Raw genomic sequence first — 16,672 nt, forward strand, 5'->3', positions numbered from 1 at the left:
AAATAGCACAATGTATTCGATGAAAAAAGAAACTTATAATTGAATATTAAGACACTTTGGCGTTTAATGCGGTAATTATAGTTAATAGCAGCAAGGAAGTCAACATTGTTTGCAAAGAGGAAGAAAAGGAAAAAACCCAACGACAAGCAACATGGCCGCCAAACACTGAGCCAAAGTCTATGGAATGGCCAAGAACCAGCCAGCCAGCAAGCCAGTCAGCCATGCATTGTGAGCGGCACAAGGGTCCTACGAGGAGGAGGACGTGTCTGGTGCCTGACCCCAGCGGGCAAAGCATTTAGCTAACGCCTAAGTAGCAAAGCAAGCAACAGCTTTTGTGTCACACACACACTCACGCACGAGCACACACACACACACACGCACGCACACACAAACACACACGGAGGGAAAGTTTATGAAAACTACCATAACAAAGGAGAGAGCGAAAGGAGAACAGGAAAAGCGTTTAACAAGTGCTGCTGACAACCAGTACAAAGTCTTGCAGAAAGTTGCCACGTTTTAGCCGGGCCAAGTGAATTCATCACGTTGCATGCGAGTCGAGAGTTGTTTGCCTAAGCGAGATAGCCGCAGGGCTACTCCTGAGTGAGTCCTTAACACACGCCCCATTCAGAGCAACGGCGATTGAAATTTCAATTAATTAACTCGCAGCAAGTGAACGAATTCATGAGAGACGCATTAGATTCGTTGCCTTCTTCAATAGTTTTATGCTCGTTGCGGCAATCGTCGAAGAGGGATTCGAAATTCGATACAAATTGTATATATATCAAGGGGAAGATTTACAAGTTCCCCAAAATTATTACAAAATATTACAAGTAAAAACTTGTGATGGGAGACAAAAGTGTATTATGGAAATAATATAGATTATAGAAAAATAAATATAGTATTGTAGTTACTGATATAGTCATATCATAATAATGAAACATAACATTCATAGAAACAATGGGAATAAAATATATATTCTGTATCTATGTCGGGGTTTTTTTTTTTCGCTAGGGCAGATCAAGTTTATTATAATTATCGAATATTCCCATGAGATTTTGTGGAATCTAGTAAGGTCTGCAGCTCTTCAAGTCATTTAATATTATATCTTTATTTTCTTTAGCTACAACTATTTTTTTTTTTTTTTTTTTTTTTTTTTTTTTTTATAATCTAATATAGACAATTTGATATTTGAATATAGACAATTTAAAATAGTCTAATAATAATATGAAAAAAATCGGAAAAAAAGATATACCAAAGTTAAGCTCATGTTGAATTGGATGAAGCATGTTGGATTTATCACATGGATCTATCCTGAAAGCATACCCAGATTTAGTTAGTTATCCATTCTAAAACTACAGTAAATATATTTGTGGGCGTGGCAAATCAAGACGCTGTCGGGCTCCAAGTTTTAAAGCAAAAAGCCATCGAGCCTTAATTGTTGGGAAATTCATCGAGCATGATTTCAAGGCTTAGGTGAATCTTTTCGCTTGCCCAGTCCCCCTCGTCCGTTCGCCCTCCCCTCCGACCATCACTCACATGCTGCCTATTGATATGTAAAGCCAATCTGACAAGCCGATCTACAAGTTGTTCGTCAAGCTAAACAGTTGCTCTGCCAACACAATTTGTCAAGTGTCATTGTGTGTCGTGCACTTTGAGCTGGAGCTGTCGCTGTGGCTGTAAACAAAAGGTGAGCATTGTCTAACTGTCTGGGCGTGACACCTACCTAGCCCATACCCGAGGGCTACCCCACTCGCTCGCTCACTCGTTCGTTCGCTGCCTCCGCCCGCGCTCGATTTGCGCTGTCAGGCGTGACAGGTGCGCGGTTATTGTGCAGACCATGTAAATTACAGTCCCCGGGCCATTTCTTGCTATTGGCTATTTGTAAGGAATCGTCGAGGAACTTCTTCACACACTGCTACCTGAGGACAGCGCCTGTCTGTGTGTCACTGAAAATTAATGAGTTGAATAGAATAATTACATTGTCTGGCCCGACCTGCCTGTCGCCTATCCAACTCCATCTGATGGGGCTTTATATGTTAGCTAGCCAATCAACAGTTGCTGTTGTTGTTGTTGTTGTTGTTGTTGAGGTCAAGGCTTTTGATAAACAATTAATTAACTCAGCTCTCGGCTTTTGTGTTTTTATCCTGAACTCATTAAATATGGAAATTCTTGGTTTAATTATTTCATTCAAACGGAACGGGTTGAAAGAGACGAGAAAGAATCATTGAAGTATGTAGAGAGAGTTCACAATAATGAGTTGACATAAAAAGAAAGAAAACATAAGAAAAAATCTTCATTTATAAGATATATGCTAATCTTAATATTTCTTTTATACTGTTTTTAATACATTTCATTTATTCTTAAATTTTGTTTTTCAATAATTGGAGTTCAGTCTGTCTCTACTATATCTATGGCTATATAATAATTCTTTTCTTTATCCTACATTTTATATTCTGATTATTTCTATTGTTCAATTAGCTTTAAATAGAGAATATTGGTTTTTATTGAAAATTTTTGAAGCTTGCTAAACAAAGAATTTTTATGCTCTGGCATAAATTTAAATTATTTGATTCGATTGCTATTTTTTATTTTATATACTGCATTTTTTTAGATTTTTGTTTTTATTGGATTTATGGCTTTCAATTGGCATTTTCCTTTTTTATTGCAAATGACTTTCAATAACTTTTTGTTACCAGTTGCCGAGGTCAGCAGGTTGTCAAATGGCTAAAGCAATTTAGAATCTGGAATGTAACCGAGTTACGTTTATGTTTAAATGCCATTTGATCCCACAAAATATTTTAATATAACTGTTACTCAGATTGAAAATACGTAGAACATCACTCAAATATTTCTAAAAATTCACAATCGATAACCGTTCGAAACACTCTAACTCTAAGGATAACATCACTTGCTTATGAAGAAAGACTTTTTACAGTACTCTAAGCAGATTTGAAATTAGATTATTCTTATTATAAGATATTCTTTCTTAAAATATCTTACAACTGAGCTTTTTGGACTTACTTTGAGTTTTTGTCACATCAAAGACAAAGCTTCTGTTGACTTTACAGAACAACTGCCCTAACTCCTTCTGGCTGTCCTTTTCCTGCTGTGCTATCCTATATACATTTCGAGATACATTTTGTTGGTAAACAAGATTTCTTAGAATTTTCAAAAAAGGCTAAAAGAACTTTGTTAGTACTTTCAGCATTTATAGGGCTCTCTTTGGAAAATGGATTTGTTTGTTTAAGAATTTTTGCATTCTCAGATAGAAATACCTCAAACATAAAATTTTCCCTGATTTCTGAATAACTCAATAAGTTTGTCTGATAGAATTATTGAATTAGCAGTAATGATTTAGTATTATTCATGCTTACCATTATTCTACAGGTAGTAAGACTGAAGCAGTGGAGCATATGATACTCGTTCACGTACAGTTGAATGATTTATAAGTCACCTGAATTCGTTCAATTTCTAGTCAAAGCAGCTAAATGGATTGATTCTCTTGGAATCTCTTGGATCTCTTTGAATATAAAAAGCAGTGCAAAAGCTGTCAAGTAAAATGTTTACCATAAACCTGCTTTCGTCTATGGTAAATCTCTGCCTTATGCTGACTCCTCTTCAGCATAGCCGTAATGAGGCAAACCTCAAAGCCAAAGCAGCAACCGCAATGGAGGAGAATAAAGGTTAATTGATTTGGACGTATCTCTGGATACTACGCACCTAGTGTGCAATATAAATCAGTTAGGTAAAGTCAAAGGCTGTTCCAGTTAACTATATGAAGCTATTATTTCGCCAAGCCACAAAGGGCTCTCTAGCTTGAGCTTAAGCTGTCATTCACTTTATAGAAATCTTTAATAAATATGCAGCATATCGCATAGCTCAGCAAATTTCATGTGTGTGCGTTGCTTGGCTAGAAAATTTTACAGACCGAGTACTCATAGCTGAAGTATGCGAGAGGCATCTCTCCTCCCCTCTCGCTCACCCTCTCGCTCGCTCACTCTCTCACTCTCTGTCAGCTCGATGGCATCTCTCTATGGCATATGGCGACAGCGGCAGATAACCTTTTGAGCCAGCCAAATACTTGAGAAACTGTTGCACTGTGCAGCTTGTGCACATTCGTTCGGAAAATTTTAATAATCTTCTATCAGTTCGTTTCTATTAGAAAGTTCGTAGACTCGCCCACAGATATTAGGCCCGTCAAAGTTGCACGCATTTGTCGCCGCGTGTGTGTCCCAGCGCTGCTTGACTCGCTGAACTTGCGGCGCGAACTTTGAACTTTTAACCTCAGCCAGCGGGAGATAAAAGGCATTTGAAATCGTTTCGATATCACATGCTCCCCGCCCCCCGCTCGGTGTCCTTCGCTCGCAGCTCGAATTTGTTGCGTTGCTAATGCATTCATAGGCTGCTGCACAGCTCAGGAGCAGAAACCTGCTCAACGTGACTGCAGCCGAGCATGAAATGAGCTCCGCTCCGCTTATTTATTGTCTTTACCAGACTGAGCCAACGAGCTGCTGCTAATTACGCTCGCTCGTGTCTGTGAAGGACGAGCATATTGGTGGGGATCAATGGATGAATTATGTAGATGTCGGGGCTTACTGTGTGAGGGTAAGCAAAAGCATCTGAAATGCGTATAAAGCGATGTCTAATATGGTGGGTGTGGTTAATCGGGTGTAGATATATAGGGAATAGATGTGTAGATAAAGAGATGGAAATTTGCATTGGGATATTCAATATATTCATGTGCTCAAGAGGGTTGACTGTGGGAACATGATAAGGTAGACATATTCCAGGGATCATAGACTGGGATATAAATAAAGTCGTGTTTGATAATTCATAGCTTTTGCAACAGGACGTACTATAGCTAGAGGATAGTGTAGACTTCTATATACTATTACTATAAGCAACATTTTAGTGTATATAATCACATCTATTGCAAATATAGAAAGCGAGTTACAGATCGAAGATGATAGCCTAATATTTACCTATTATATGCAGTGCCTAAAAGCATTTATACAAACAAGCTCTTCAATATAAAACTGCAATATTTAACTAGAAATAAATTAAGCAGAATGCTAAGGCAGATTTAGCAAGGAAAACTCTGGAATAAATAATGAAATATTTACTTTGCTCAATATCATTTTTTTTAATATTTAGTCCAATCGAACATCAAATGCAGCTTGCAGATGGCTTAACGCAAATAATTTTGGTGATTTATTTGAGCATAAAAATCAATATTTTTTCTGTTGCTATATCAACTGGACGGTACTGTACTTTCTACTTCAAATTTAATTTGCTTTGATAACTGTTGTGTAAAGGGAAATATGTGAGCAGAGTTGGCGCTGTATAAGCTTTTAAAACTGAGCGTGGATGTCGATAAAGATAAAAATGTGTTAATCTGCCCTGCTTCACAGAGCTTAGCACATTAGTTATTATAAGAGTTCTAATATAGTTAGTTATAATTATGTTGAAATATATATAGTTAACATAAATTCAGACAAACCCATTATCTCTTGTACAGTTGACTATTTCTGTAAATGGAAAAAAACTAATATTTCTAAGTCTGTAGTCAGTTGGAAACGCAAACGAGTATCCTGCAGTCGGTGTCCCAGCAGAGCGCAAGAGACAGATTAGAGCTCAGCTGCTTAAATCGAATCTGAGTCGGGCTCTGGCGAATATAGCAAATAGCTGTTCCAATTTATTTAGTGACTTTTTTTGTTTTGTGTGTGTTGTGTGGGGGATTGTGATGATGGAGGGAGTGGGGGGGCGGCTAGAACTTGTTTGTCATTTGTTTGTCTAGTTTATAATGCAATTAACCCATTTTAAAGTTTTGGTTGTCGGCCACAGCAAACTGACTGACAAAAGACTTGGCTTTTGCCTTCCGCCTGTTTCTGTTTCGCCTTTATTCACGTCCCACTGGGGCTCATCCTGTGTCAGCGTCTGCTGGCAGAAAATCAGTTTAACCAGCAAAAACTAATTGCGCAGGCAACTTGTAGCTCGCAATTATACCGCAAAGTGCAATTTATATGCTGGCCAAAAGGACCGAACCAACGAACGAACGGAACTTGGCCAAAAGCGAAAGTCACCAAAAAGTTAACGTTAGCTGGCAAATGACTTGAACGAAAATTCTAAAACCAACTGCAATCGCACGTAAAATGTTAATGCGAAGCACTTAAAGATGATGCGACGGGCAGATGAGGTGATTCAACTCTAGGACGGACAGTGGATATAAATCAGTTGATCTCAGAGGCAGCGATAGAGGCGACATAGCCTTTCAACTAAATTTCGTAAGGCAGAAAATCAAAGTCAGGATCTTAGCCTGAGCAATAAGTCCAGCGAGTGCCCTGTGAGGCTGTGTCATAAATTAAAGCTAAAGGAAAATTACGCGCACAGCATGTGCCCATAGATGTATGTATGTAGTATATAACGGGCAGGAGTAGGTGAGTAGGAAATGCTCGACTACGGGATACCTGTAGAAGAGAGAGAGAGAGAGAGAGAGAGAGAGAGAGAGAGAGAGAGAGAGAGAGAGAGAGTACAGTAACCCAACTTTAAAAATCAATATTTATCGATATAATGAAAGGGTCATGAGATATCGGAAGAAAATCCAAGATCTATATATCGTAAAGTATACAAGAAAAATTGCTTTAAGATTGAAGTCTCTAGCTCTTATATTTCTCGAGATCTACGCATGCAGAGCCACAGTCTTGAGAGATCGACTCATTCTTATTCAATTTAAGATTAGAAATACTTAACCGCTTCAGCAGAGTCTATCATTGTCTTTCATTAACTCCAGCACTAAGCCAATATACCCCATTTTACCTATTCACATAGGTGTAGTACAGGGTATATAAGTCTGTAGGCCATGCAACCATAAAACTGATAACCTTGGCCAACAGCAACGTGGCCTAATGCTGAACCGTCTAAGATGACAATGGCCAATGGACAATGGATGCTGGCTATTTGTAGAGTCTCCCGCTGCGTTGCCTCTTTATATGGCAGACTGGACGGTTTTGTTTATGACTCTTTAGCACCACGTGATAAAAGCTTTTTCGGCCAGCAGAAGACCGAGTCCCGACATATAAAAGCTTCCAACTTCCTGCTGACCTCCGTTCCCATAAAATACCTTACATCATTTTGAGTAATTACATGGCTAGCACAGATACAGACATATACATATACGAATGTGTGTGTGTGTGTGTGTGTATGACAGCACCTCGCTTCAGAGCTGTGCAACGTACGAAATAGATACAAATATTTTATTGCTCCTCCAGGACATGGAGCGGGGCAGCAACGAGAGAGAGCCTTGCGCCGCCTCTGGCTATCCATGGCAATAATGAATACGATAGATAATTATATACATGACGTACTCTTAAACACAAGCGCAGTGACTTTAATGGGTTTGCCAACTGCAAGGGGCCCGGCCCCGTCATAGACCGTACACTGTGGACTGTTGCCTCTAGACTGCTTTGCTCCTTCGGCTCTATCGGCTCTGCTCGGCACGGACTAATCTAAATTTATAACTTTATTTTTTATGAGCAGTCGCGTCTCGCCCGCAGCTCTCAGCTTCAAGTTCCCCAAAAAAAGAAGCGAATTTTATAGCTTTAAAGCAATTGTTATACCCTGTACTCATAGAAAATGGATAAATGGGGTATAATGGGTTTGTGCAAACGCTATAGCCACTGATAGAAAAGGGCGATATCAGTGAGCAAGCAACCATTTATATATGTGGGATGCATTAATATAGCTATGTTGGCATGCCACTCTATAGCTCTGTTCGTGAGGTATTTTTGATCTCAGAAATTACAAGAGCTGGAGAGTAGAGTTTTAAGACATGAGTATAGTCAGATGCTATAGGTATGTACTGAAAATTTCATTAAGATAGTACAGCTAGATCCAGAGTTCAATCAGACTACTATACATACCTTTACTTTATATACCTAACGCTGTGTCCTTAACATTGCTTGTGTAATGTGTGTGTGAGAAGAAATATTTGTATATGTGGACAAGCTTCTCTCTCACACACTCTCACACACACATAGGTAGACATTTCGGTCAGGGTATCTTCAGGTCAGGCACATGCTGCAAGCGCGCTCTTAGTTGCTTTCGTCGTTTACTTTTTTCGAGTCTCTGTTGTTTTTTGCCCTGCTCGAAAGTGATAATGAAATAATTTGAACTTTTTTGTTTGCTTATTTTTCTTGGGCTTACCCACAGCCAAGGGTCACACATGCAGTGGCCAGCTTTTGGTCCTGCTGCTTGCCCATTACAAAAGGCAAACTCATTAAATTATGTAAAACTTTGTCTTTAAATATGACAGCAGAGCAGAGTAGAGCTGGGCAGAGCTGGGCGGACCCTGGTAGGGGTCGTGTGTGCATACATGAGTATGTCCTTAAGAGCAATTCGTTATTTGACTATGAGCTTTACTGTTAAAGTTTCGTTTACTTTGGCCCTCATCCCCGTTAGGCTTTTTGCGTCCCCCAATATGGGCTGCACATGCTTCTTAAGTTCTCTTTAAGTTTGCACTCCAGGGATTATTAAAAAACCAGCCTTTGCTGCGTAAATAAGCCCGCTTGATAAACGTGATGAAATTCTTGGAGTGTCAATAAAGCTAGAAATTCTTTGAGATGCATATATGTATTGAGAACAAGCAAGTTTGAAAGCTTTGAGTGAGTTAAGGAATTTTAAAACTTATTAGATGTTTTTAAAATTTGATACATTTAATTCTGAAGGAGTTTTAAATAATTCGTATTTATTTTTATATTTTTCGGAATATATTAAAAAATAGTTGGTTAATATTTTTAGTGTCTTCAAATATTTCAAATACTTTTAATAATTTTCAGCAATATTTCAGATACCTAAAAAATATACATGTCATATGTATATAAATTTATATGTTTTTAATTAACATGCATGTATATATGTCGTCTATTTTCAGATAATTTCAAGACTTCTTGAACATTGAAGTGATCTAAAATTGTGAACATAAAGAACCTTTTCCCATAGGCAAATTAAATTGAGTGAAAAAATTATGGGAGGACTTTAAAAAAGCAGAGAGAAGACAGCAGCCAGAGCACAGCGCAAGAGAATTTTAAAAACCATATCAATTACAGTTGACACAACGCGAGACCACTTCAAGCAATTACAGCTAAAGGCAGCGACGGCGACTGCGACTGCGACAGCGACTGCGACTGCGTCTGCGTATGCGTTTAGCACTGGCAAAGGCAAAACAATGAGAATCATTTTACGTAGCATACGTCGCGGGAATTTAGCGACTTCCTCAACGAGCCGACGCCCCCGCAAAATGAATTGTTCCATTTTGATTGTAATTAGCCTGGCATGGTTGCTACACGCGCATTGCCATGCCGATGCTGCCATTTCGAATCGAGGTAAGCAGACACAAACGTGCCGTCTCCCAAACCCGCTCTCTCTCTCTCTCTCCCACACATACTCTCCCGCTCGCTCACTCTACCCCAGCGTTGGCTGAACAAAAGCTGCTCCATGCCACTAAAAGCATGAGTGGCCGCTGGCACTTTAGGTGAAGTTAGGCAACTGGAAGTGATGCCAGCCCCGTGCCAGAGCTTATGCATTTAACGTGTACAAGTTCATATATATAAATATAAATACTTTTTTTTTTTTAATATTCATGTTTCAACAACACTTTGCATCAAGTATACCCTGTAAATTTGTGTAGTGAAAAGGAGGAATTAGAAGTTGTACAACTTGGTAAATAATAGGCTGTATATCATTTAGATTATCCTTTAACATAAGATCAGCTTATAGCCAAGTATTTTAGTATATTTTCTTTGTAAATCAAATTATATAGTTCTTCCTCTTTTTGTCAAAACTTTCAAGTCTTTCATGCAAAAATGTCGTTTGTTTGCCTATGCAATTTGCTTTCTCTGCTGCGCATTTCAAAATTTTAATTTCCTGATTTCAATGTGTAATTTCCTTGGCTTGAAAGCTTTCGCTTATAGCTATTCAATTTAAGTGAATTTAAAAATATGTGCTAAAATTCTTTGCGTTTGTGAAATCAATATTAATATGAACAAATTTATAAAATAAAACGAGAGTTTCACTGTTAACCTTTAATTAACCATCGCTCCAAGACAGGCTAAGACAGTGAGTGAGACGAGAGAGAGAGAGATAGAGAGAGAGTTAAGGATATTATATATATATTTTTTGCTATTATTTAATTTAAATTTAATTAATTTAATAAGAGTTCATTCATATGAGCTTACAGGGCCAGACTCTTATATGATTTTACACTATATCTACGTTCCTTCATAGTTGCTTATATATGAATATGAAATGCAATAATTGGAATATCTCAGTCTACATATATATAAAACATCAAATATTCATTTATATAAATATACAACACTAAGCCAACATATTGTTACATATTTCAGAGTCCTTCGTATATTGAAAGATAATGAGAAATGTAATTTATATAAAATTGAATTCGATGTATTGGATTCTTAAAATATTTATATACAACCGCTTCTTAAGTACAATACCGGGTATATCATAGTCCGGTATATTTCGAAACAAGTTTACAATTTTGCATAATCTACACATCATTTTTTTTTTTCTAATTATACAAATTTGTGTAATCTACATTAGTTTATATAATAACTGCTTCTATTTAAACACCAAACACTAAGCCGATTTACCGGGTATTTCACAGTCCATCATTGAGAATTTCACCCCTTTTTTCCGCTCGAGCCACATTCAGGCCAGGCTAGTTGCATTTATGTTTCTGCATAATAGAAAATACGCGAGCACGCATTTCGTGGAGCTATCGCGAGCATATTTAAATGCTAACTAAATCCGTGTGGCGTGGCCCTTGAGCACGTTGCCCTAATCGCTGGCAAACCGCTCTGAACCGGACCGCAGTGGCTGAGCTGAGTAAGCGTGAAAAAACATGAAAACTTCGCTTAAGCGCACACAATGCGAAGCTCTGGCCGAAAAAGGGCGTTAAGGAAATGCGAGCAGAAATTTAAAAATCTGTGATGAAACCTAACAAATGTTTCAACAAATTTGCCTGCCAGCTGCGAAAGGGAACAGCTGCCAAAATGCGATGAACTTTCAATTCGAAAGTTTATAACGGGACCAGAGCCTGTGGACGTCGACCAGACGCAGACAGAGCATCCGCTCCGCTCCGGACCGGCCCGGCCGGGCCTGCCAGTCGCAAAATTGCGAATTCTTGAAACTACGCCGGGATGGGAAATGCTGGTTACATTGCGCAAATAGTTTGGCTTATCTTGGCCGCAAGTTTATCTTGGGCGACGACTTTGCTTTTCTTCTATTAGGCAATGGAAAACACGAAATAAATTGAAAGTTCAGGTGTGCGACTTTAAGCATTAAATCTGGCCGCCCAGTCCACCTGCCCGCCCGTCCACCTGTCCACCTGTCCACCCGCCCACCTGCCCACCTGACTTTGGCTATAAAAACAAATTCACATGCCAGGGCCATATTTTTTGCCTTAGCAACTTCTACAAAAACCGACCGACCAATCGATAAATTTAAGAGCCCAACATTTGTCTCCATTATCGCTGAAATCCAAGGCGAACCCGCGTAAAACAAAACAAGTAAAGGCCATGCTAGCCGATGGGGCCTAACTGATTGCGTAATACTCGTTAGCACATCTAGCGTACGTGGATCTATTTTTAGAGCGGGTCTATCTCTATGACACGCCTACAGCTAAACCTTGAATGCATCTAGAGGGAGGCTCAACTGTCAGACTCTTCCCAAACTCTTAAAACTTGTTTCTAATCTATACTAAAAGCCGATTATGCCTCGCTGATCTTAAAAATTCCAAATAGCCATCCACTTTGGTGTCCAAGTTGCAGCCTATGTGCCACGCCCCCAGCTGTCATATTTCAATGTGCAATATTCAATTTTTAGAGCAGTCTAGTGATTCTCTAAAACTATCAATTTTTACCCCTAAAACCTATATACCCCGCCTCACTCCTCGAGCGAGTATCGCACAGGAAAAAAGAGAGAAATATGTGAAAACTGCGAAGCGCATAAAAGGACCATCGATGCGTGGAGCAGCCTGGAATTGCCAACGTTGGTTTTTTTTCTGTTTCGTCAACCTGTAGGCGGGAGGCGTGTCCGTAACAATGGCACTGAAAAGGCGTGTACGCTGCGACGAAAAAAAAGCAAAGAAAAAACACCAAAACACACAACAATAATAGACGTACACAGAGAGATGAAGAGCGAGGGGGAGAGTGCGGGAGAGAGGGAGGGAAAACAAGTGAGCAGCAGAAGCAGCAGCAGCAGCAGTAGCTGTAAAAGTATATCACAGGTGGAAATGTGCTTTTGTCACTGATCATAAATTTTTTAGCTAGCTGCGTGAGCGTGAGAGTCGCGCCCATTGCGAAAGTTCTCTATTGTTCTTGAGTGTAAAGGACAAGGCAATAAAACGTAGCTATTGACAACGTCAAATATATGTATGTGTGTGTGTGTGTGTTGTTGCGTATAGAGTGGGTGCACTCGCTCGAGCTTCCGCTGCAAATTGGCGGCATGGCCTCCACTGGGTAGTTGGATTACTCATCGAGCAGCCAAACAGCATTAGCTGAAAAGTCCTTAGCATCTGTGAGATTTGTGCCACACATTCGTGGAGCTGACCCATTTTCGCAGTCAGGCTTCGCAGCAGTCGCAGCAAAGAAGCACTTAGCACACATCAGCTGACAATAGTTTATACTGTTGTTATTGCAAATAATAGTGAACTGCATCACACGTAGAGCTGCCTGAGGAAGAAGACTCCTCTCACTCTCTCTGTCTCTCTCGCTCTCTCTTTTGCCCTTCCGCCTGGTGGGCCCGCCCCTTTGATAGTTTTGTTTGGCATTTTAAGTGATTTCACTTAAATTTTCATAACAAAACATGAAGAGTGCGTGCTCGGGCGCTCGTGTATGCTGAGCACGATGTACAGCAACACTGGCCGAGATTGGATGAGCGAGTGAGTCGAGGTGAGAGGATGAACCTCTACAGGCATGTTCTAGCTGTCATACACACTTGTGTATGTATACATCTATTTTGTATGCCCTTTGTGAAGGGAGTGAAGTGGGTATGCACTGAATGCAAGAGGCTAGAAGAACAGCAGAATGAGTTATGATGCTGTATATATTTATATATATAATTCACACATCTCGAAAACTACAAAAGCTACTAGCTTGAAATTTGAAATATATCTGCTTATACACTAAACGCATGGCAATTAAAATTTGTTCTTTTAATATATAAACGGAATCTTGTAATATTCAAAAATAATAACAATTTTGCGCTGATTTTGCAGTGCACCTTGAAAACTATATAAGCTAGCGCTCTCTAAAAATATATATAGACCTCTGTGTTAGGTTAGGCAATATTTCCATTTCCATTTAGATCCATTAGACATTCTAAGTCAAAGTGAGTAGAATCAAATTAAAATTTCAAGAGCACAGACTATTTGTCTCATATATATCTACCCAGAAAATATAATCAACTAGTCTTCTCCATAAACAGAGTTAACTCAGCCTATATCCATATCCTATATCCATGCATAGCAATTAGCAGTCGGAATCTAGAGAAACCTTCACAGGGTATTTGCTAGTCGTTCACTAGGGCCTCGCAGTATTCTTGTTTGTTCTGATTTTTCTACAGATTTTTTGTGCTGCGAAACCGCATTTTATATGTTTTGCTTTTGTAAAAATTTTTTCATAGATTTAGTTTTTTGCCATACACACGCCCCTGCAACACACATTCCAGGCACACACACACACATACACATACACATTCATGAGAAACATGTTAGCATAGCAACGAGCGCATAGTCCATATAAATACATATATATAGAGATTCAGATCCAGCGAACAGGGAGCAGGCAAACTGCATGACATGTTGTACGTGTTTATATGCAGTTGCCTTGCCTGCCTTCTGTTGCTGTCGCTGTCGCTGCCAACGTCGGCGTCGACGTCGACGCCTGCTTGCCATCTGTTCGCGCGCTCATCCGTCCAAATGCTGGGCTACGCCCCGCTGTGGTTGTAGTATTATATTTGCGAATCCCTTTGGGTATGTTGGCAGCAATAAATTTTCATCAGTCCTACAACTCTGGCTCTCTTTCTCTTCCTCTTACTCATCCTCATCCTCTTACTCCAGCTGCCGCTACTGTTGCAGCTATTTTTCCTACTTCACGCCAACCGCGCCTCCATCACCATTAACTAACAAACAGCAACACCACCAACAACAACAACAACAACAGACAACGCCCAGCACTTGGGCTGTTGACTAGGCCGGTTCCAGCTCTGTAGATGTAGCTGGAGCTGGGCAACAAATCTCTGGCTCAGCTGGCATGTTCTGTTGCGGCTTTTCACGAATGCGATTTGATTGTTTGTCATATTTTTACGAAATCGTTTCTATTACTGCCCTCGTGCCTGGTGGCAGTGCCTGGGATTTGGCTTCTTGTGTCCTGTGCGCGATAGCGAAATAAATCTGATTGATTTCGAATTAATAGTAGGCTATATAAATTTCGAACGGTGTCAGCTGCGTGGGTGTCTTTTCTTATACAACTAGAGAGATACATAGCTATTGATATACATATATCTGCGAAGGTGATTCACAAAGCAAACCAAATTTATTTCAAATTGAAATTTAGCTCAAGTTCTTCAACTCAACGATTAATTGGTTGAGTGGGTGTTTAGATCGTCTCCTGACGGTCTGTAGACATAATTATTCAGGTAGAAGCGAGACTGTGCAAATCCAGAATTCTTAAGCCTTATCCCTGGACTTGTTATTATTTAAGTCCATATCGTATACTAGTTTTTTTTACTCATCTGTCTGTCCGTCTACCTGAGCAGTCTAGTCTTTGAGAGCTCATGTTTTCTTAGTAACTATTCGATAAATTACATATATTACGAAATCGATAAATATCGATATACCCTAAACATAGCATATCTCATATGATCTAGAACTAACTGTCTACCTGACTTGGATTCTGGTTCTGATATCTGAAGTATTTAATCAAATACATGATATAGAGACTCCCTAAAGTACAAACATGAGAAACACTCTATTTCTGATTCCCATTTTCCCTAAATATTAAAATCAATTCCTATCCCAATACATTTTCATTTAACATTAGCTAATATATTTACAGAAATCAATGGTGCAGTCGGGTATTTCAAAGTCGTGCACATCCGTCTATAGCAACATTTTTCCATTCAAGTCACCTTCCATTCAATGAGCTAAGCTGTCTCAGGGCCCAGCTCCTTTGTAGCGACGAGCACAAAGAGAGCGAAATGTTTCGACACTGCAGCTACTCCCTCTGCATGCCTCGTTAGTTGGTACCTAAAAATATGCTACAGAAAATACAAAGTGAGATTTTTTATAAAATTCCGTCTGAGGCAAAAATCAATGGCAATTGGCAATTGCCAAAAGCACATGGAAAATCTCTGCAGTTTTCTGGCATTTAACTTCGCCTCGGCGCAGCTGAAGTCATTATCACGGCAATAATTAGCAACAGCTGCAGAGTTACAGTTACGTTTACGCTTACATTCTTGAAATGCAAATGGCTGTGTAATGACGACAGCACGAAAGCGTTTTTATTGCCTTTTGGCGATAGTCGCAACTGTTGCAGCAACTGCTCAAACCGTTAAGAGTGGGTGAGGGAGCAGTTGTTGGCAATTGTCTTGCAAGCGGACTGCAGCGTGAGCTAATTAACACGCCCATTGAAAGTAATATGCTGATAGCAATACAATACATTCAAGTGAGATAGATGCAGGTGGAGAGACGGGCTGTGGATAGGTGAGGAGCTATAGATAGAATAGGAGCAGGAGTTGGAGAGCAGATTGATAAAAGCTTGAGCTGGAAATATTAAAAATTAAAGTTGCTAAATTTTGTGATAAGAAATATAAAATGAAAATTCAAGCGGTAATGCTCTGAAATATACAGAAAATATGTGACACTCCCTAATGTGCTTTCGGTGTCTCGGTGTCGTGCATCCTTCTAAAACCCGGAACTCAGCTCAGACAAAGGCATAGCTAGTAGTAGAAGATAGAGCTCGAATTGCACCTCTCTAATTTCAATAGCACCCAAAAATAATCTCGATGCGTGAAAAGAGCAAAGTCAAACAAGTTAAGCTGGAGTCTAGACGTGGTCAAATTAGCCAGCCAGGCGAACCTTGCTTACAACTCATAAGTGTTTTACACCAGCTCTAAAAGTGTATAAAAATTAAATATTTGAAATGCCACCAAAGAGGCATCCACACACTCACTCACACACACATACACACATGTAATCACAGAGAGAATTGCTATGTGGCACGAAATGTTTGCAGCACGTCACAAAAGTTTCCTGTTGAATTTCCCTTCATTTCCTGCCAAAAGAGAGATTATTATTATATTCATTCACTGAGCCATGATTACAGAGAGAGAGAGAGTGAGTAATAGAGAGAGATAGAGAAAGCAAGAGACAGTCGCTTTACTTGGCCGTGTGGCACGTTCATTAACGCATCATTTATGGAGCAAACGGAGTAGAGGCGAAACGGCTCAAGGTGGCTTGCGGAAAGACGGCCCAAGGACTGACCATTTACTCGTATATCCTTGAAGCAGTTCAAGGCCTTGGCCAAGCTGAAGCGACATCGTCATCGTCGTCATCGACATCGACATCGACATCATCAGCGCAGTCGTCTCGTAT

At 39.6% G+C, this 16,672-nt stretch overlaps 1 protein-coding gene and 1 long non-coding RNA gene across 2 annotated transcripts in view; one reads left to right on the top strand and one right to left on the bottom strand.

Annotated features, from left to right (window-relative positions):
• LOC149270170 (uncharacterized) overlaps window positions 1-16,672 on the bottom strand; it is a 120,683-nt gene that overhangs the window by 46,796 nt on the left and 57,215 nt on the right. The window lies entirely within an intron of this gene.
• klg (klingon) overlaps window positions 1-16,672 on the top strand; it is a 66,721-nt gene that overhangs the window by 9,314 nt on the left and 40,735 nt on the right. The window contains exon 2 of the mRNA XM_018000694.2: window positions 8,930-9,380. Within this exon, the coding sequence (XP_017856183.1) occupies window positions 9,224-9,380 (157 nt within the window). The 5' untranslated portion in view covers window positions 8,930-9,223. The remainder of the gene's footprint in view (window positions 1-8,929; window positions 9,381-16,672) is intronic.

This window comes from Drosophila arizonae, chromosome 2, assembly GCF_054131065.1.
Source record: "Drosophila arizonae isolate 15081-1271.41 chromosome 2, UAZ_ARI_1.0, whole genome shotgun sequence".
In the NCBI taxonomy this organism is placed as follows: domain Eukaryota; kingdom Metazoa; phylum Arthropoda; class Insecta; order Diptera; family Drosophilidae; genus Drosophila; species Drosophila arizonae.